General features: G+C 43.8%; 1 protein-coding gene across 1 annotated transcript in view; it reads left to right on the forward strand.

Moving 5' to 3' along the window:
• Positions 1–21,835, forward strand: part of BGN (biglycan) — an 81,435-nt gene that overhangs the window by 58,587 nt on the left and 1,013 nt on the right. The window contains 4 exon segments of the mRNA XM_032211476.1: positions 4,585–4,617; positions 4,620–4,694; positions 7,399–7,492; positions 14,892–15,030. Of these exon segments, the coding sequence (XP_032067367.1) occupies positions 4,585–4,617; positions 4,620–4,694; positions 7,399–7,492; positions 14,892–15,030 (341 nt within the window).

A 21,835-nucleotide genomic window follows, 5' to 3' on the forward strand; every position in this document is an offset into this window, starting at 1 on the left:
TCTTAGAACAATACCAGATGAACGGTCTACCCTTGTAATGCAAATTTGCTGAACTACCCACACCAAGGGTGTCAAACTCAATGGGATTCAGCCAGTTCGCACCTATTCGGGAGAACCGGTTGTTAACTTTCTAAGCAGTTCAGAGAACTGATTGTTGGAAGAAATCTCCTTTTGTTTTTTCCCATTTTACAGGGCTAATCCTGTAAGGAAGGCAGGAAGGAAACATTCTGGTGTTGTTTTCTAGCCTAATCTTTGTTGCCCTGCTTACAGAAAACTGCCTCTCCGGTAACCCTTATGACATTGCAACAGCTAAGGCGAAGCGCCCATCGACCTGAGTGACCTTGAGTTGGCCACGCCCACCCAGTCACATGACCACCGAGCCCCACCTACCCAGATGGTCCTTAGGGCAGAGAAACCGGTTGTTAAATTATTTGAATCCACCACTGCTCAAGGCCCATGGAGCCGCCCTGGAAACAGCAAAGGAACTGGCCCATGGTGCCTCTGCCAGCGAAAACAGAGCTTGATTGTGCTGGCAAAGGGCTGCAGGGAGGCCGTTGTGGCTGAAAATTGGGAGGGGGGGTGGCTGGGCTCCTTTTTCGCTGGCAGAGGGCTAGTAAAACAAATGCAAAGCAAAGCAAAAGGAGAACCGTTTCCAGTTTGCATTTGAGCATCGAAGAAGGGAAGGGGAAAGGAGAAAGGGAAAGAGGAAAGGGAAAGAAAAAAGAAGGGAAGATGGGAAGAGAGCAAGAAATGAAAAAATAAGAAAGGTAGAAGAAAGAAGAATGAAGAGGAAGGGAAAAGAAAAGAAAAGAAAAGAAAGAAGGAAGGAAGGAAGGAAGGAAGGAAGGAAGGAAGGAAGGAAGGAAGGAAGGAGATTATAATGAGAGGGAGGGGAGGGTCTGAAGGAAACCCTGCCTTAGCACTTGGCCAACACAGGTGCCCCCGACACAAGTGACGTTGAACTGGCAACATCCCCCAAGGTCAAAATTCAACCCTGATGCAGCCCTCAATTGAAATCGACTTTGACACCCCTGATCTACACAGTCAATAGTCTCTACACTCTCCACAAGCCATCAGACTCCAGGGCCCCAAATCAGTCAAAGCTAAGCTAGACATCTGAAATCAGCACACTAGTTAGTACCTTTATATACTGGGAGGAAGACCCCTTAAACAGTTGACTGCCTCTGTGAAGACAGGAAATAGACACCAATTCTTATCCATCCCAATGATTTAATTCCAGCTTTCTCCCTTTCCCATTGTGTTCTAGGGAGATTCTCAGTCATCCAGGCCACGGTTGCCCAAGATGCTTTTCAAAAGGCAATTGGATTTCTTCTTCTTTCTTCTTCTTCTCCTTCTCCTTCTCCTTCTCCTTCTCCTTCTCCTTCTCCTTCTCCTTCTTCTTCTTCTTGTTTTTTGGCTGGAAACATTTTGCTTCTTATCCTAGAAGCTTCTTCAGAACTATTTTGAAATATTTTGCTTTATGCTTCTCGAAGTTTTCGAAGCTAACTCTTGGCATTTGACATAATTGACATTTCTGTCCTGGGAAACTCTTGCTCCCAATGTAACTCCCACATCACATTTGCTTCCGAAGTAATATGGTCTCCCCTATAGATCTGGATCAACCATATCTAGGGTGTGTCCATGTAGTTTTCTTTGCGGTGATAAGTAAAATAACTCTGTCCTGTCTTTAGGCAAATGGTGGCAGAAAAAGGAGACTGGGGACTTGAAAAGAGGGGGGGGGGAAATCCATCATGAATTGGAAGTACCCAGCTGGCACTTCTGTGCTCATTCTCACTACTACTACTGACCTGACTTTTACTCCAGGTTAGGGGTGGTGAAATGCAGGGGAGGATATACAACTTGAGACTGTAGTTGGACAGAATCAGAATAACAGGGTAACACTACATTAAAATTAAGGACAATTTAAGACTGCCGTGTCTCACACATGGGCCAGGGTTAGAAAATGATCAGCAGGATAAGGAGGGATGTGTCCGTGCGTGTGTGTGTGTGTGGCATTTATCAAAAAACAATTGTATCATAGTTCAATGCATCTGATTTATTACAACTGCAAGACCACTTGAAGAAAAATGCCCAAATTGCTCCACCAATAATTTGTTTAAAACTGCAAATGATTCAGCATAGAATCAAATATGCATATCTTATTCTGTTAACATCACCATTGCATTTAGCGAACATTTAATTGCTTTTTCCATAAGCTTTGAGAGTGGAACTGCGTGTTTCAGGCAAGCAAGACAATTTGCTTTTTCCAAGAGGGGAGAAAAAAAAAATGGGTTCAAGACAGGGTAATTTGGAGCTGAGTTGGCAGAGGGTGGGAGGAGATGGGCCTTACTAATCCATAATCAAATGGAACAGATTGTACTTTTTGGCTCCTAAAGATTGATCACGATGTGTAGTATCTGTCTCACCCTGTTTGTAACCCTTTACATAGCTATCTTAGAGAGAAAGGAGGGCACATAGATAAATTATTAAGATATGCCACAAAGTTGCGGAAGAGGGCTTGGTTGATTTTATTCATCTGTTTATTTAGCGTATGGCAAATGCAATAGCAATAGCAGTTAGACTTATATACCACTTCATAGGGTTTTCAGCCCTCTCTAAGCGGCTTACAGAGTCAGCATATCGCCCCCACAGTCTGGGTCATCATTTTACCCACCTCAGAAGGCTGAGTCAACCCTGAGCCGGTGAGATTTGAACCGCTGAACTGCAGAGAACAGTCAGCTGAAGTGGCTGCAGTACAGCACTCTAACCACTGCGCCACCTCGGCTCTAAATACATGGACTTATGATAAAGTAGGACGTAAAGTGAGATTTGCACATTAAGTGTGAAACCTGCGGGGTCAGGCTGGACAGCCTCTCGGGGACCCTTTACTTCTATATTAAAAGCCACATAGGCAGAGTTGCAGCTTGCAAAAGAACAGGAAGCAAGTGCCTAACCACAAGATGTTCTAGCCAACGTCCCTATGTCAAACCTATGTCAAAGTCCAAACCAACAAGGTTCAATTAAAGTTCGTTAATGACACGTCGTCCATACCTGTAACAGAAGGAGAAGTAAGACCCCATCTCCTATAAGGCTTTCTCCTCAAGGTAACCACTAAGAAATGAGTTAAGTGTTTCCGTGTTACGCTGCCTTGAGAATGTATAAGAACGCGTGCTTCGATAATGAAGGTGGTTCAGAACTTGCAATGCTAAGCCATGGGCTAGCTTTCTGAACCTGGCTGCCAAAATAAACTTTTCCTCGGGAAGGAAGGAGAGAAGGAGAGAAGAAAGGAGGGAAGGAAGGATGGGAATGTAGGAGAGAAGGAAGGGGGGAAGGAAGGAGGGAAAGGAAGGGGGAAAATGAAGGAGAGAAGGAGAAAAGAAAGGAGGGAAGGAAGGAAGGAGGGAAGGGGAAGGAGGAAGGAAGGGGAGTAGGAGAGAAGAAACGAGGGAAGGAAAGTGGGAGGGAGGGAAGAAGAAGTAGGACCATTGTAAGATAAGATGGATCTATGGGATGTTAGAAAAGCAATCTTCAAGTATATTGTCAACAGTAGGGAAAAATTGTTATAAATACATATTATTAATAACAGTTATGAGATATATAATTGTGAATGTATATATGAAATTGATAAAATTAAACTAATAATAATAATAATAATACTAATAATAATAATAATAATAATAATAATAAAAAAGCAAAAAAAAAACCTTTTCCTGTATCCTGAGAAGTCTAAAGCCTGTCATTTTCTGCAACAATAGTAGTTAAAATGTTAATATCCAGTACACCCAGCTGTTCAAGGGCAGGGTGGTCTATGTTGAAAAAAAAATAAGACATTAGGCTGGTGTAAGGTTTTGATGGACATTCGGACACAATGTGATGGATATTTTGTCAAGGAGCATCATAGTCACACTGAGGGATGGAGACAAGACCCCACTTAAACAGTGAGTTCTGGCAAAACCCATGTTGGCTACAGATCCTGTTCGGAGTTAGCCAATGCTGGCGGGGAAGGTCAAATCCTGGCACCTTTTGTGTAGGGCCGTCTATGTATCTGCCTGGATCTGGGCGTTCAGCAGCCTCTTTGGTTTTCCACAGTGTGTTGATGTCAAGAGCCGAGGTGGCGCAGTGGTTAGAGTGCTGTACTGCAGCCACTTCAGCTGACAGTTATCTGCAGTTCAGTGGTTCAAATCTCACCGGCTCAGGATTGATTCAGCCTTCCATCCTTCCGAGGTGGGGGAAATGAGGACTCAGACTGTGGGGGCGATATGCTGACTCTGTAAACCGCTTAGAGGGCTGAAAGCCCTATGAAGCGGTATATAAGTCTAACTGCTATTGCTATTGCTATTGCTATTTTTAGACAGCTGTTGAGCGAGGGCCAGAGGGGGCTTCCTATTGGCTTCCTGCCAATTGATAGATGAGGAAGATCAGCGTGCACAGGAAGAAGTGGGTTTCTCATAATTTTCTTCCACTCCTTCTGCCATGTATATAGAGAACCAGGAGTTCTACAAAGATGTCAGATGGCTCGGTTAATCTGGATCTGATGAAGCCGAACACTGTTTGTTCTAATATGAAACTTACTTCTTTTTGCAGAGATGGTGGGGAACCCTCTGGAGAACAGTGGATTTGACCCGGAGCCTTTGACGGCCTAAAATTGAACTACCTGAGGATCTCAGAAGCAAAGCTCACTGGTGGTACCCAAAGTGATATCTTCTCCATCTTCTCTCTTCTCCATATCTACCTCTTAATAAAATTCAGGGCTACGGCTTCTCTCAAGCTTTTATCCTAGTACAGGGGGTGGGTTTCGACCGGTTCGCACCGGTCCCTGCGATCTGGTTGGTCGCGAACCCGGACGTAAGTAACTTCCGGGAACGGCGAAGGCCCCCCCCGCGCCCGCGCGCCCGCCCACACCCGCCCGCTTCTTACCCGGTTTTTTGAATTCTGCGCTTTCCACGCCTGCGCAGAACGCCTGCGCGATCCTCCAGGAGCACTGGAGCATCGCGCAGACGCTAGTACGCATGCGTGCTGCGCGCGCGAGGACGCCGCCGGCCTCATTCCAACCGATCCGGTTGGAACGGGGCGAGAAACCCACCCCTGTCCTAGTAGTATAGTGCAGATGTCAGAGTTCCAAGTAATAGACCCAACGAAATCAAGCTCTGAGGCCTGGGGTGTCAGGCCTGCAGCTGTTCCTTTAAGAATCTTTGGCCTGCCACATTCTCATTAAGGGTGGGGGGAATAGCAAGGGGTAGAATGTGTTGTTTTCAAATAAAAAATTCCTTTCTAGAAGCTCAAGGTCATCTTTTGTCTCCGCACCTTTGCACCTGACCGGAAGCAGCTGGGTGTGGATGCCAGCGTGGAAGAAGGAGATTGGACCATGTGATGGACTGTGGGTGTGGGGACAAGATCATGAACTTTTAACTGGGGTGGGATTCTGATGTGATTTCCAGTATTGGGATTTCATAGCATAATGCCAAGATGTCTGATTTATTAAATTGGAACTTTAAGGATTGTTTTGCCTTGGACTCTGATTTAATTCTACATGATACTTGGAACTCTGACATGGGGTTTTCCTCAAAGTAAAATTTTATTAGGAATGCCATCTTGGCACAGCTGGTGAAAAGCGACTCTGAAGGACCCGAGGTTTCTCTACCCAAAGTTGATGTTCCCCCAGGTCATATATCCTATCATATGGCCCAATCAGGTCACAAGCCCTCCTCCGGCTGTCTTTGGCCCACGCCTTCCAAGCACCTGGTGGGGATGTCCTTGGCTCCCACAGGAAAGAATGTGATTTTGGCTACACTCCCTGCCCCCCAGCTATTTCTATCTCCCCCTTTACATTCCCACGGCTGCCACTGGCCTTGCTGTGGCAGCCCTAAATTTCCAAAATGATCTCAGGGTAACAGCGGAACTATTTTGCTTTTTCAAAGAATACTGAGAGGAACCAGCTGAATTCAGGAATGCAACAGTGACTCAGGAGGGAGACCATTTTTTAAAAAAAATAAAATAAGACACAGAGTTCTTTATTTTCCCATATCCTTCCTCTAGAACTCTGGTCTCTTCACCCCAAAATCCATATTTCCTTTTCCTGCAATCAATGTTCCCTCTAATTTTTTTCAGTGTGAGCAGAAAAGTATAGTGTTCGAGCGGCATATTTTCATGCCTGAGCACCTGAATTTTTTTCACAGATGTCACCTAAGACAATAACGAAATCAGTATTATTTGAAACTCAAAGTTATGTTTATTCAAGGTACCCTCTTAATTAAAAGTGTTTATATAATATCAGTATCACTTAACAACGCTCCTGCTTAGCAACCAAAATGTTGGCTCAGAAAGTCTGGCATTTGAAGCACGCAAGTCTTAAAGCTGTTGTTACAAGATCCTGCTTTAGGGATAGTTCCATCTCCTTCCAGACTCTGTGTCTTTCCTCTGGGATCCGAACCTTTCCGTAAATACTAAACAGAAATGGAATTCTTCTCCTCTAAAGGAAAAATTCTGCTTTTTCTGTAGACCAGCCTAAATGTTGTGGCCTCAGAACATTTCAGAATGCATTATAGGTAGTCCTCGACTCACGACTACAATCGAGCCCAAGACTTCTGTTGCTAAGTGAGACATTTGTTAAGCAAATTTTACAACCTTTCTTGCCACAGTTGTTAAGCGAATCAGTGCAGTTGATAATTTAGCAACGTGGTTGTTGAGGTGAATCTTCCCCCGTTGATTTTGCTTGTCAAAAGGTTTCAAAAGGAGATCACATGATCACGGGGATGCTGCAAAGGTGGTAACTGTGGAAAATGGTCATAAGTCACTTTTTTCAGTGCCATTGTAACTTCGGTCACTAAGTGAATCGTCGTAAGTCGAGGACTGCTTGTATTGCCATATCCCATTTTATTTCATTTGCAGCATCAATCTCAGTTCAAAACGTTCGTGGCAGGGCAGGGTTCATTCAATAAAACAAGCTTCTTTGGTTAATGATGATTCAATGCTATACATGAACTCGGGCCCTTGAGTTAAGCCAGGGAACTATAAAAGTCGGCCTTTTTTGTTGGACCATTGTTGGTCCATTGCAAGAGCCGAGGTGGCGCAGTGGTTAAATGCAGCATTGCAGGCTACTTCAGCTGACTGCAGTTCGGCTGTTCAAATCTCACCGGCTCAGGGTTGACTCAGCTTTCCCATCCTTCCGAGGTGGGTAAAATGAGGGCCCGGATTGTTGTTGGGGGCAATATGCTGGACTCTGTAAACCGCTTAGAGAGGGCTGAAAGCCCTATGAAGCGGTATATAAGTCTAACTGCTATTGCTATTGCGTAAATATAACTTTTCTCCTCTTATTGTTGTGTTACCTGTTTTGAAGCACTGTAGATTGCTGTGGATTTTCGCAAAGCTAACATTATCCTATTCTTCTCTTCCAACCAGACCTTCCTGAAACCTTAACCGAGCTACATCTGGACCACAATAAGATCCAAGCAATTGAATTAGAGGATCTGATCCGCTACTCCAAAATCTACAGGTAGTGTGAATAGGAAAGTCATTCTTGAAGAGCTTGCCGTGATTGGGCAGATGAAATTTGGGGCAAAAAGTAGGAAAGTCACTCATTTCCTTAGGGTATGGCAGAGGAGCTGCTTTCAAGCCATTGGAAAATATATCCAATCCAACTTCTGTGTTTGTGTTTGTTTGAGAGTGAGTGAGTAAGAGAGGGATCCAACTTCTCTCTCTGTGTGTGTCTGTTTGAGAGGTGGGGAGGGAGGGAGAGAGGGAGGAAGGAGGGGGAGGGAGAAGAAAAGAATGAAGGAAAACTTATTTCGCAAAGGAGAAAAAATGCTGTTGCTTTAAATCGGAACTGAGCATGCCTGGCTGTGGAATTCTGGGAGTTGAAGTCCACAAGTCTAAAAAAAATTGAAACCCCTGTGTCAGTGCCTCACCAGCCATAAACCTCACCGCACGTCATATGTTCAGAGTGAACATATACTAAGGGTTTGTTTTTTTAATGGAAGGAATGTGTCTCTTTTACTGGTCATCCTCATGAAACTTTTGATAGTTTCAGTTTCCCTAGAGATGCAATTCTTAGTATGATGAAACAAAAATATATTTTGTCTCTGGCCTTGAATCTTTTTCTGCATTTCCTGCTCCTCTGACCTTATAATTCCAAGGTCTTTGCAGGGAATCACTTCGTGTTGATCACAAAATGCCATATATGGAGTTAGAAGGACCAAAGGAGGAGATCCATTTTATTACTAGTTCGCAACCCATGTGCGATGCTCACTTTGCTCTCGTGTGTGCTCTGTTCAATGGAAATTGTTCTGTGCGCTTGTGCAGAACAATTTACAGTGAAAAGGACTCTCGCAATCACTAAAATCTAACATGGCAGCAACATCAGCGGTGGCAAGGGAACTGGTTCGGGGGCAGGTCAGGCCTGGGTCGCTGCCGGTTCTGCGACCCAGGTCTGAATTTCACTACCGGTTTGGCCGAACCAGGCCGAACTGGAAGCAACCCACTTTTGGTCCATTGAAGTTTTAATCTTTGTGCATATAGAAGCAAAGTTGTTCCATCTCTTCCATAACTTGGTAACTGACAGAGAGATTCTATCTTGGAGGTTTCTGCCTAGAAGACCCCCTTCTATACTGAGAGCAATTTGCCCAGGTGCCAAGTATGGGGCCAAAGTCAACTTCCATCCTAACTAAAGCCTTCTACAAATTGTAGTCAAAACTGAGGATTTTAGATCTTCAAGATCTCCAAGAAACAGGTGCTTAAAGAACAATAACTGCAAAGAAAAAACAAATGCATTCAAAACACAAAATAGAGCCCCCAAATACAAACATCCATTCACTCCCTGTTCCTGATTTGCAATTCCTACAATTGGGCAATAAATTCTGCTTCAGCATTTAAGAGGTACATTTCTTTAAAAAAGTTTCACCAAATAAGAAAGGAGAAGAAGGGGAAGGGATAGGAGAGGAGAGGAGGGATAAGGTAAGATAGAGGAGAGGGAAGCAGTTCTATTAAAACCAAGGAGAATCCCCTTGTATAGGCAAAGATTCACTCCACTTCTCTGTTTCTAAACCAACACCTGCAACATCAATCTTCACCTACCAGTGTCAGACCTCCAGACCTCCCCCTCATTTTTCCTTTGTGTATGTGTGTGTCTGTGTGTGTGTGTGCCACAAAAGCACTCCTCAGAATCTTTTAACTGGCTAAAATGTTTAAAATGTCTGGGGGTTTAAAATATCCACCCAGCTCAGCTGTAGTCTCCCTAGCAACAAGCTCCTGAGAAATTTCTACTGCCACCCTCCCCCCCCCCCGCGCCCTGCCCCCAGCTGTAGGTGAAAGCATTTCCATCCATGCTCCGTGATTAGTCAAGATGCGGTTTGTGACATTGCTCCTCCAAACTAGAGGAGAACTGCGACTGTATGAGGTCATCCCAAGTAATCTTCCATGGTTCAGACTAGCGGAAGGTATTCCAAGCATGAAATGGGAGGTAGAAATATGCAGACGTAACCTACTGGCGCAGCGTGCTCGGTATGGTGTATAATTAAGTGTGACCATGTGCAATTGTGCCAGCTGGTTCCTTTCTTTCCCCCCCTGTCATGAATGACTTAAAGCAGACACCACCAAGCCGTCTTAAGTTAATTAGCAATAGCAATAGCAATAGCAGTTAGACTTATATACCGCTTCATAGGGCTTTCAGCCCTCTCTAAGCGGTTTACAGAGTCAGCATATTGCCCCCAACAACAATCCGGGTCCTCATTTTACCCACCTCGGAAGGATGGAAGGCTGAGTCAACCCTGAGCCGGTGAGATTTGAACAGCCGAACTGCAGAACTGCAGTCAGCTGAAGTAGCCTGCAGTGCTGCACTCTAACCACTGCGCCACCTCGGCTCGGTTAGTGATATAGATCTAAGAAATAGATCTAAAACAATCAACGAACAAAGATGAAGGCTGGGTGTATGTGATAAGCAAATTGAACGCACCATCTCGAGTCACAGAATGGTCAAATACTTGTTTTCCACCATATTTTATTATAGAGTATAATTTCAAAGAATTGAACAGTTTCTAGGCAGGTTGTCAAGACAGGCCTGGAAAAACAACTGGCAAAAAATCCAGTTTTATAAATTTTTCAATAGCTTTCTGTTAATCTGACTTAGGATAGGATTTAATAACTGAAGTAAAATTTAGTTGGAGATACAGCCCTATTAAGTTGTCCAGTCAGGCTCTTGAATTTTAGCCCACCCACTCCCCCAATTCACAAATTTATATTTGGAGAGCTAATGTTGTTCTAAATAACGTGGCATCGATACAATAAAGCCAGTGCTTCAACTGAGAAAGATGAGGGTGGAAAATAGGAGATGGGTTTTTTTTTATCATACACTCTAAGCTTAAACTAGGTCTAAATATGGTTTGGCCTTTTTAAGTTGAATATATATTTCAGCCACTAGAGGGGGAAAGAGCTGTATTTGTCAGCAACTTTTTAAAGGCTGTTCTAATTCCTTTCCTTGAAGCATTTTGATCTGAAGAAGGAAACTTGATCAGGAAAGCCTTTTCTAAGAATTTGCTTTCTCTGCCTCCCAAGTCCCAAGAGGCCCTTTCCTTTCATCACTTCTATTGTATAAAAATCAGACAAAGCCCAAAGGATGAAGGTCCTTGATTCAGAACTGAATCCCTCCACTTTTGATTTAATAACATCGGAAAGAATCTTTTGAGAGTTGTTTTTTAAATGTTAATAGCAGCTCAGCAGCTTGCCTGCAGTGCTAGAAAAAGGATTCAACTTTCCCTTTGGGTTGCTCCCCCATAATTGAATCACCACCCAAGGTTGTTACTGCCCCCATAAGATCAAACCCAGTGCCCATTGGAGGCCCACATATTTTGCTACACGGGGCAGTCCTAGCCTTGGGAAAGACTCAGAGAACCATGCAGGGACATGATTTATCCTCTACTTTTGCCACACTGCTCCCCTTTGGGGACCAGCTCCTAATATTCGTCAATATTTTGGAGGAAGAAATTCAAGTTGAAGCTGTACCCAGGAAGTTTGGCAGTTTTTTTGATCCAGGGGAGTCACTTACCGTACCTTAAAGCTAGCCTTATTTCATACAAAGTTGCACATCGAGCACTAATCCCTCTGGCGCGCAGCTTTTGGATACGCAACTTTCTTAGTGTAAATGTGTTTTTATTTTCCATTTTCATTTTCTTACAGTCACGTATATACTGTGCATAACCGGGGCCATATAACATTAAACAATAAACACAGCCATTCCTCTTATCAGCAATACCCCCCAAAATACAAACCCAATGTACCTCTTCGACCCTCCATACACCCTTTCTTTCGCCCCCCTCCAACTTTCCATCTTCCCTCCATCATTCCCCTCTACCCTACTCCCCCTCCCCCTCTACCACTCCTCTCTCCCGATACGCTCCCTCCCTTCCTTCTCCCTCTCCTCCAGTCCTCTCTCCCACCCTCTCTACCCCTCTTTCTTCTGTCCCTCTACTCCTCCCTTCGGTGTATTTCTACTATCTATTAATATATTCAGCTTGTCCTATTTTTACAGTGAAATTAAAGAGCAACAGTATACAAGTGCAGTCACGTTACTTTAAAATCTAACACATACTATGTATCCCCCCTCCCCCCTCCCCCCTAACACCCCACCTCCCTTCCCCCCCCCCCCGACTTCCCAGAGCCCGTAAATGGTATAGATTTTAACAAACACAGTCTACAATATATTAAGACAAAGGAAATAATAAAAAAAAAGAAGTTAATACATCTCTGCATTGAACTCAGCTTCTTCCTGTTGCACTAGCTATGGACAGTTTAGATTATTCCTAATCTCAGGCATAGGCTATCTGTAATTTCTTAGTCCCATATTTGTTTGTGTATAGTCAATCCATTTTTTTCCAGTCTCGTTTATATCTCTCATTTGAGTGATCTTTAAGATATGCCGATATTGAAGCTGAGTTTAAGGTAGAGAGTTTATTGATTTTTTTTCTGGGGGGGGGGGGTTCCCCCTTTTATTTTTAATTATTCTTTTCTTTTTTTCCTTTTTTATTTTTATTTTTTATTATTTTTTAACTTTTAATCTATCTGGTTTCAATATACTCCAGACTTTGCTTGATAAGGAACGATGTCGGGAATGGGATCTGGGAAGTCGGAAGGGGGTCTGGGAGGGGGGTTCATGGGGGGGAGGGTGGAAATATAGATTCAATTTTTAAAACAAGATATGCCGATATTTTACGCAACTTTCTGAGGTGGTACAGCCCTGTTTTTCAACTCAGCAACTTTAAAATGTGTGGACTAGAATTCCCAGCTTGCATTCCCTAGCCACCAAAAACACCGTGGCACAATAAATAAATAAAAAAGAAGTTTATGTTGCATTCTGTTTAAATAGGCTTTTAAACAGCACCGCCCTCCAGACCCTAGAAATGTGGAGTTTTATATCGTCACCTAAACAGCCGCCCAAATCCTTCTGCATTTCCTTCTCCCCTTTTTCCTTCCTGGTCCACTTATCCAATCCTTAGCTGCAGTTTGTTGTGGCGCACCGAGACTTCTGCTTGCTGCGTGAAAGAATGAGGTAGCTGGCTAGAGAGAACCAGACAGAAGATGGCAGCGTAATCATGCATTTGCTTTCTGCTTCATTTGGAAATTGAAATGTCTGTACCAGAATGCCCTAGGCTCAGACTGATTGGTCTTTGATTTCTCATTCGTCACCATCTTCATCTGTCATCTCTAATATTTAAATATATTGCCTGAGCTTTGATATGGAGTCTGTAATAGAGACAGATACATCTTTGATGGAGAAGCTGCAAAAAAAAGGAACCAGGACAAAAAGAAAATATAAAATCTGGCCTTCATATTTTACTTTCCTTTACTGCCCAGAGAGAGAGTCGAATGGTTTGACTTTATCAAAGATTGGGACTTGCTCCCATCTATAAACTTTATGCTGCTTGTAAGATGGAAATGGACTGAGTTCACACATAACCTTAAACAAGTAGGAGCCAGAGAGATAGCAATAGCAATAGCAGTTAGACTTATATACCGCTTCATAGGGCTTTCAGCCCTCTCTAAGCGGTTTACAGAGTCAGCATATCGCCCCCACAGTCTGGGTCCTCATTTTACCCACCTCGGAGGGATGGAAGGCTGAGTCAACCCTGAGCCGGTGAGATTTGAACAGCCGAACTGCTGAACTGCAGTCAGCTGAAGTAGCCTGCAGTGCTGCACTCTAACCACTGCGCCACCTCGGCTCGATATGTAGTAGTGAAGATGTTAGACTTGGGCTGGGAAACCCCAGTTTCAACACTAAACTCACTTATAGAAACTACTTGAGTGTTTTTTTGGGTCTGTCTATTAGCACTCTCTTCCCCAAACATTTATTAGGGGGAAAATTAGAGTGCTGTATACAGGTTGTCCTCAACTTACAACAATTCATTAAGTGACCATTCAAAGTTACAACAGCACTGAAATAAAGTGACTTATGACCAGTTTTCATACTTAACAAATGTTGCAACATCCCCCTGGTCATGTGATCAAAATTTGGATGCTTGGCAGCTGACATGTTTTTTTTTATTAAAAGGTTTTAATAAGTTTTACAATTATATACCTTTCCCCTTCCCTCCCTCCCCCCCAATCCCACATCCCATCCCACCCTCCACCCCCCAACCTCCCAGATCAAATACAGGGTGTAAACATTTAACAATCATACACTAAAATAAGCTAACTAACTTGAGCATCGTACCTTCGCTTGTTCTTTAACTCCCCTTCTGTAAAGCTAGCTTTAGATAAATTGTAACATTCCTTGCTCATTCATTCATAAGCTAACTGAAATTTCTTAGTCCCATATTTATTTTGAATATAATCAGTCCATCTTCTCAATTCCAACTTGTAATTCTCATCTGAATGGTCCTTGAGGTATGCTGATATTTTAGCCATCTCTACTATTCAAGAATGGACGTTAAAAGCAGCTGGCATGTGTTTATGACAGTTGCACTGTCCTGGGTCATATGATTACTATTTGTAAATTCCCATCATCAAAATTTATGATTTTATGATTTTATTAACATTTATAGGCCGCCCTTTTCCCTGAGGGGACTCAGGGCGGCTTACATAAAATAGGGAGGGGGGGGGTACAAGACAATAAACATAAAACAATACATGAGAGTAAAATAGTACACAACATTCATTCATCATCCGGGTGGGGACAGATTGTGGTCTTTATCCCCAGGCCTGACGGGCTAGCCAGGTCTTGAGGGCTGTGCGGAAGGTCTGGACGGTGGTAAGGGTACGAATCTCCACGGGGAGATCGTTCCAAAGGGTCGGGGCTACAACTGAAAAGGCTCTCCTCCGTGTGGTTGCCAGTCGACACTGACTGGCAGATGGAACTCGGAGGAGGCCTAATCTGTGCGATCTAATAGGTCGCAAGGAGGTAATTGGCAGGAGGCGGTCTCTCAAGTACCCAGATCCACTACCATGAAGGGCTTTATGAGTGACAAGTAGCACCTTGAAGCGCACCCGGAGATCGACAGGTAGCCAGTGCAGCTCGCGGAGGATAGGTGTTATGTGGGCGAACCGAGGTGCACCCACAATCACTCGCGCGGCCGCATTCTGGAAAATTCCCTGTACATTTTTTGCAACCAAGACAGGCCAACTGCAACAAAGATTTCACCGCTGAAGGAAGGAAAAGTTAGAAAAATCTTTATTCTTCCGTTTCATGGCTCTTCCCCCCACGCCTCTGGATTTTGAGGCTTGCAGTAATTTGAAAAGAACTTTGGGGCAGAGTGGCAAGTGACGGGGAGGGAGAGGTGAGGAAAAACACCTCACTGGCAGGGTGAATGCAAGGAAATGAGAGCTGACCTTCTCCTACACTGTGCAGTACAGACGTTGGCATCACACTAAATCTCCATTTTCTTTATATTCCCTTTCTCTCCCCGTAGACTGGGCCTCGGACACAACAATATCCGCATGATTGAGAATGGCAGTCTTGCTTTCTTGCCTATCCTGCGTGAGCTGCACTTGGATAACAACAAGCTCTCAAGAGTCCCCCCGGGATTGCCTGATCTCAAGTTTCTGCAGGTATCCAATAAGATTCAGTTCTGTGGTGAGAAATGTAAGGCCCTGCACAGGTAAAAATAAGACAGCACCTGGCTCAACACCTGTGAGAGGGATCTAGGTGTTCCACTTAAATATGAGCCAGCAGTGTGCTGCAGTTGCCGAAAAAGCCAGTGGAGTCCTAGGCTGCCTCAACACAGGACTAGTGTCAAGATAATGAGAAGTGATAGTGCCTCTCTATATAGTACTCGTAAGGCAGAGGTGGGTTCCTACCAGTTTGCACCTATTCGGTAGAACCGGTTCGTCAAGGGGTGATGCTCATCAATGTTTCTTAGCCAAGGGAGCCAGCATCGTCTGAAGACGTTTCCGTGATCACTTGGCCAGCATGGCTGTGTGCAGAGGTGCTTGGAATGCTGTTACCTTCTCACAGAAGTGGTACCCATTTATACTCTCGCTAGGTGGCCAGGAGCTAGGGCAAGTAGAACATAGAATAACAAGTTGGAAGGGACCTTAGAGGTCATCTAGTCCAAGCCCCTGCTCGAGCAAGAGACCTCATACCATATCAGACAAATGATTGCCCAGTCTCTTCTCGAAAACCTCCGGTGATGAAGCACCCACGAACTCTGAAGGCAAACCATTCCACTGGTTGATTGTGCTTACCAGCGGTGGGTTCCTACCAGTTCACACCTATTCGGTAGAACCGGTTCGTCAAATCTACCAAACCGGTTAGAAGAGGTTCCACCAGTGGACCCGGAAAGCAGGCCACACCTACAGAAGAGGTCCCAACATTTTTTGAAACCCACCACTGGTTCTTGGATATGATTATTCTACACTATCACACTCATATTTATAAAACTCAGTGCCTCTGTGAAAGGTAAGGATGACTACTGCGTTTGTGGTGCAATCAGAACATTTCGTGTGTTGAAGTTGTTTTAACGCAAACCAAAGATGCCTTTTTAGAAACAAGTTGACATCCTATTCTTATGCATGCCAGGGCTGTGTGTGAGGTAATTTAAGGTGGTTTTGACAAGTGTCGTCAGCACCTTCATATCCGGTCACATGGGCGGCAAGCCACTCCCATCCGGTCACATGGGTGGCAAGCCACTCCCACAAAGGAGGCCACACCCACAGAGTAGGTTCGAACAATTTTTGAAACCCACCCCTGTCGTAAGGCCATGCTTGGAATACTACATCTGCTTCTGGTCACCCTCATGCAAAAAAGATGGTGAGATCCTAGAGTCAGACAGAAGAGCAACAAACATGATAATGGATCTAGAAGCTAGACTATATTGATGAACGGCTAAGGGAACTAGGTATGTTTAGCCTAATGAAAAAGTGATACGATAGCCATCTTCCAATACTTGAATGGATGTTGCAGGGAAGAGGGGCTCAGTTTATTCTCCAAAGCACCTGATGGCAAGACAAGATGCAATGGATGGAAGATCGTCAGAGGAAGATCTAACCTGGAACTAAGGAGAAGATTCCTGACAATAAGAACAAGTAGTCAATGGAATGGCTTTGCCTCCTGAAGTTGTGGGCGCGCCATCACTGTAAATTTTCAAGAAAAGATTAGACAACCATTTGTTCGGGATGGAGTAAGGACTCCTGCCTTGGGGGGGAGGACTAGAAGACTTCCTACATCCCTTCCAGTTCTATGATTCTATGATCCTATGATCTATAGCAGTTAGACTTATATACCGCTTCATAGGGCTTTCAGCCCTCTCTAAGCGGTTTACAGAGTCAGCCTATTGCCCCCAACAACAATCTGGGTCCTCATTTTACCCACCTCGGAAGGATGGAAGGCTGAGTCAACCCTGAGCCGGTGAGATTTGAACCGCTGAACTGCAGCTAACAGTCAGCTGAAGTACTGCACTCTAACCACTGCGCCACCTCGGCTCATCTCCTAGGTTTCAGGGAGGCATGAAGTCTAGGAGATCGTACTTCAAGCTTCAACAATGGGCAACCATAGAAAATTCATTGGGTTGACATAATCCAAAGAAATCCAGAACTCGGTCTTCTCGATTCTGTTTTTGTTTTGTTTTTTAAATTCAAAATATACTTTTTTCATTTTCCATTTTCATAACATACAATCGCATGTATACTATTACATAGCCAATATCCTATTGTATTAAGTAGTAATTACATCAGTTCCTCTTGCCATCAACGCCCAGTTTTTAAATACCTATAGAGAGCATGCAAATGGAACAAGACAATGTCGTCCTTTACCAATCTACTTATTGCCTTTTCCATACTGAATCTGGCTCTGTTGCACTGCAGGTCCAGAACGATGATTCTGCAACCCAGAAAACTCATTTTGCAAATTCTCTGTGGTGCATAAAAGCGAAATACCTTAGTTATCTATATTCTATATAGTTTCATGAGCAGTAATCATGGTTATTTGATTGGAATTTTAAAATGTACTAGACGACCTATGTCCCTTTTGATTATCTTTTCAAATATCCTTACCAGATCCTTCCATACCTTCAACAATGGCAGATCTTTTAACGTACTTGAAAAGTTCTTTAAAATTCAGAAAGGTATTCAGAAATGTATCTATCTTGAAAGTAGCCCATGTTGAACTGTATAGTGCAGTCAAACATCAGGAGTTCCACGCCAGAAATGTTTTATGACATTTTTATAGTCATAAAATGCTTTATGATAATGTTTGTCATAAAATGTTGTACAAAATTTGCCAAATTTCAATCCCATAGGAGTCAGATTTTGGAGATGCATTCTCTACGTTAGCCCATTTGAGGTTGCTTGGTTCAAAAGGTTTTGCCCTATGAAACACCACTTTGTCCAGGTAAAGGTGGTTCCACCACAAAATCGCAGAGGACAAAATCGCGCTCGACGAAAGCGCGCATTTGACGTCATCACAGCGCGATGAAAACATCGCACTGTGATCGAAAAATGTAAAAATAAAGCTAAAACCTTACCCTATCCCCCCCAAACCTAACCCTAAACCTAACCCTAAACCTAACCCTTAACCTAACCGTTAACGTAACGCTAAACCTAACGCTAACCCTTAACCTAACTCTAAACCTAACGCTAACGCTCTAAACCTAACCCTAACCCTTAACCTAACCCTAAACCTAACCCTAAACCTAACCCTTACCTTTATGTGAATCGGCTTGCTTTAATTTTAATTTTATTTCAATTTTTAATTTTTTTCGTCGCGCTGTGATGACGTCACATGCGCGCTTTCGTCGAGCGCGATTTTGTCCTCCGCCCTTTTGACGGGTCACGGGTAAAGGTTACAGACCTGAGAGTTTTAGATATAGTTATCCTGCTAGGAAAAATGGATATTGTACAATTTACAAAACTTAGTTAACAATACAAATAACAGCAAAGCTGGAAATTGTTATGTCCTTGGAAGGACGCTGTTTTGAAATCAATAGAACTTATTTCTGGTTGCTGTAAAGGCTTTATATGAATTCATGATCTTCAGGCACTCAACTTCCCTATGGCAACCTGTACCAATTGAATCTCTCTCACTTTCTCCTCCCCACCAAACCAAACCCCATCATATTCCCAACAAATTCCAATTGTTGCTAAAACAAGGTTTGTTAAATAGGTACACAAATGGACCCAATGGCTTAACTGAGATTCGGAGGGGGGTTGTTGTTGTTGTTGTTCTTCATTTTGGATTCCTAAAACCATTGTTGGCAGAGGACAGCTGAAACAGCTTTTCCTAGCATGGTCTCTTTCCAGCTGTACTTGGACTATAGCGCCCATCATTCCCAGCCAATACGGCCATTGGCTGCTCTAAGAGGGTAGTTTTTAAGGTAATAAATAGGGTGATTTTTTTTTTAATATGATGGTTTACAAAAGAGTTTCCCTTTCAAGAATGATAGATTCCATGCGGTATATCTCCAGCCATTTGACTAGCTTCAAGTTATCTCAAATTCAACAATAAAACAAGATGAATGTGATCTGGGGGAAAGGGTTCCATCACAAAACCGCGGTAGACTAAAGCGCGTGTGACTAAAGCGCGGTGACAAAATCGCACCGTCAAAACCGCGCGACAACAGCGCGCCGACAACAGCACGCCGACAGAAGCGCGCTGTAACATAACCCTAAAAATAACCCTAAACCTAACCCTAAACCTAACCCTAAACCTTACCTTAAGTGAAATCGCGCTTCTGTCGGCGCACTGTTGTCGGCGCGCTGTTGTCAGCGCGCTTTTGACATTGCGGTTTTAGCGCCGCGGTGTTGTCGGCGCGCTTTTGACGTTCGCGGTTATGTCGTGCCACGGGGGGAAAGATACATATATTCCTTCTTGCTTATGCTCTTCCTGTTCTTACCACATGCAGGAATGTTATTTCCCATCTTCTCATTATGGGGAGAGGCAAGGCTTTAAAAAGTAGCCTGCCTGTTTCCTCAAAATCTTAATCTTACCTTAATTTCTTAGGCTTCAGACATTTCGTCAAGTGTTACACTTGGGCCACCAAATGTATCTAAATGTGAAACTTGAATATTGGGTTCAGTTTTAGCATACAGATAGGTCTCTGTGAGATTCTCAGTCATCCACGTCAACACATTCACAGTCTTCAGTCAACACAACATACATGCACACTTTATACCCAAGAATACGCTAAGGGAGAAGGCTTGTCCACCCGAAGGATAAAACACCCCAACATAACTTGAGCAACATGGTATATGCAGTACAATGAAGTGAGACATGTGCGGATCTGTATATTGGGGGAAACAAAACAACCACTTCATAAATACATGGCACAGCATAGGAGAACAAATCCATCGGGACAAGATTCAGCAGTCCATCTGCACTTATAAGACAAAGGCAAGTCCTTTGAAGACAGCAAAATCCACATTTTGGACAGAGAGGACCGCTGGTTTGAAAGCGGGCTCAGAGAGGCCATCTACGTTAAAATTGAAGTTTGAAGTTTGAAGTTTATTGGTATTTGTATGCCGCCCACTCCCAGGGGACTCTGGGCGGCTTACAGACAACAAGGGAATTAAAAATAAAAAAAATTAAAAATAGAGACATAATCATTTTAAAATTATACAACATACATACACTTAAAATAGGGCTGGATGCTGATCAACAGCCCCAGGCCTGCCGGAACAGCCAGGTCTTAGTGGCTTTACGGAAGGCCGGAAGAGTAGTGAGGGTCCGGATCTCTACGGGGAGATCATTCCATAGGAATGTTCCAAAATTGAACAGCCTTCTCTTAACAGAAGGGGAGGGATGCGGCATCTTCTATCTCCAGTCTATAACCGTCAAAATCGCGGTGATAAAATCGCGGCGCTAAAGCTGCGATGTCATCACCGCCGCGACAACAGTGTGACAACAGAAGGGCGCTTTAAAACGGCGCCGCGGCAGAAAGCCGATTTCAATTAAGGTAAGGGTTATGATTAGGTTTAGGGGTTTGTTTTAGGGTTTGTTTTAGGGTTAGGTTTAGGGTTAGGTTTAGGGTTAGGTTTAGGGTTAGGTTTAGGGTTAGGTTTAGGGTTAGGTTTAGGTTTAGGTTTAGGGTTAGGGTTAGGGTTAGGTTTAGGGTTAGGTTTAGGGTTAGGTTTAGGGTTAGGTTTAGGGTTAGGTTTAGGGTTAGGTTTAGGGTTAGGTTTAGGGTTAGGTTTAGGGTACTGAGTGCTTGGGAATGCGCGGATTTGCCCTCCGCGATTATGTCATCGCGGTAGGGTTGCGTTTTTCCTTAGCGCTTAGAACGGCGCGAATTAGTCTTCGTGCTTATGTCTCCGCGGATAAGGGCTTCGCAGATTTGTGGTGGAACCGTCTATAACACAATTCTTTCAACAGTTCGAAGAAAGCTCCACACCCATTTGCACCACTCAGATGACACAGACAAGAATGCAAATGGCCAGTTTTCTGCAAGGAGTACAAATCCTTCCATTCCCTACCATCTGGTCAAAACTGAAGAAGCTTCTTGGATGAGAAGCAAAGCATCAATGAAAAACAAGAAAGTCCAGTTGCCTGTTGAAAGAAAATCACGTTTGGGATAGAGATAGGTCTTTACATTGAGAAGTGTTAAGATCTGAACTTACAACCATTCATTTAGCGACTGTTCAAAGTTACGATGACACTGAAAAAAATTACTCATGACTGGTCCTCACACTTGTGACTGTTGCAAGCCTCCCCATGGTCACACGATCAAAATTTGAGTCCTTGGCAGCCAACAAGTATGTATGATGGTTGCGGTGTCCTGGAGTCATGTGATTGCCGTTTGTGACTTCCCATCTCGTTTCCAAGTCAGTGGGGGAAGCTTAATGCCCATGTGATTCATTTAAGAACGGCAGTGATTCACTTAACAACCATAGCAAAAAAAAAGGTCATAAAATTGGGCACAGCTTACTTAACAACCACTATGCTTGGCAATAGCAACAGCACTTAGACTTATATATCTCTTTACAGCCCTCTCTAAGTAGTTTACGGAGTCAGCATATTTCCCCCAAAAATCTGGGTCCTCATTTTACCCACCTCAGGAGGACGGAAAGCTGAGTCAACCTTGAGCCGGGCGAGATTCGAACTGCCAAATTGAAGGCAGCCGGCAGTCAGCAGGAGTAGCCTGCAGTACTGCACTCTAACCACTGCGCCATCAGGGCTCTTAGAAGTTCTGGCCCTAATGATGGTCGTAAGTCGAGAACTCCCTTTGTTCAAGACAAATGTCTCCATTGAGGAAGGTAAGCCCAATTGACCCTCCGAGGTGGCGCAGTGGTTAAATGCAGCACTGCAGGCTACCTTCAGCTGACTGCAGTTCTGCAGTTCGGCTGTTCAAATCTCACCGGCTCAGGGTTGACTCAGCTGTCCATCCTTCCGAGGTGGGTAAAATGAGGACCTGGATTGTTGTTG

Source organism: Thamnophis elegans, chromosome 2 (assembly GCF_009769535.1).
Source record: "Thamnophis elegans isolate rThaEle1 chromosome 2, rThaEle1.pri, whole genome shotgun sequence".
Taxonomy (NCBI): domain Eukaryota; kingdom Metazoa; phylum Chordata; class Lepidosauria; order Squamata; family Colubridae; genus Thamnophis; species Thamnophis elegans.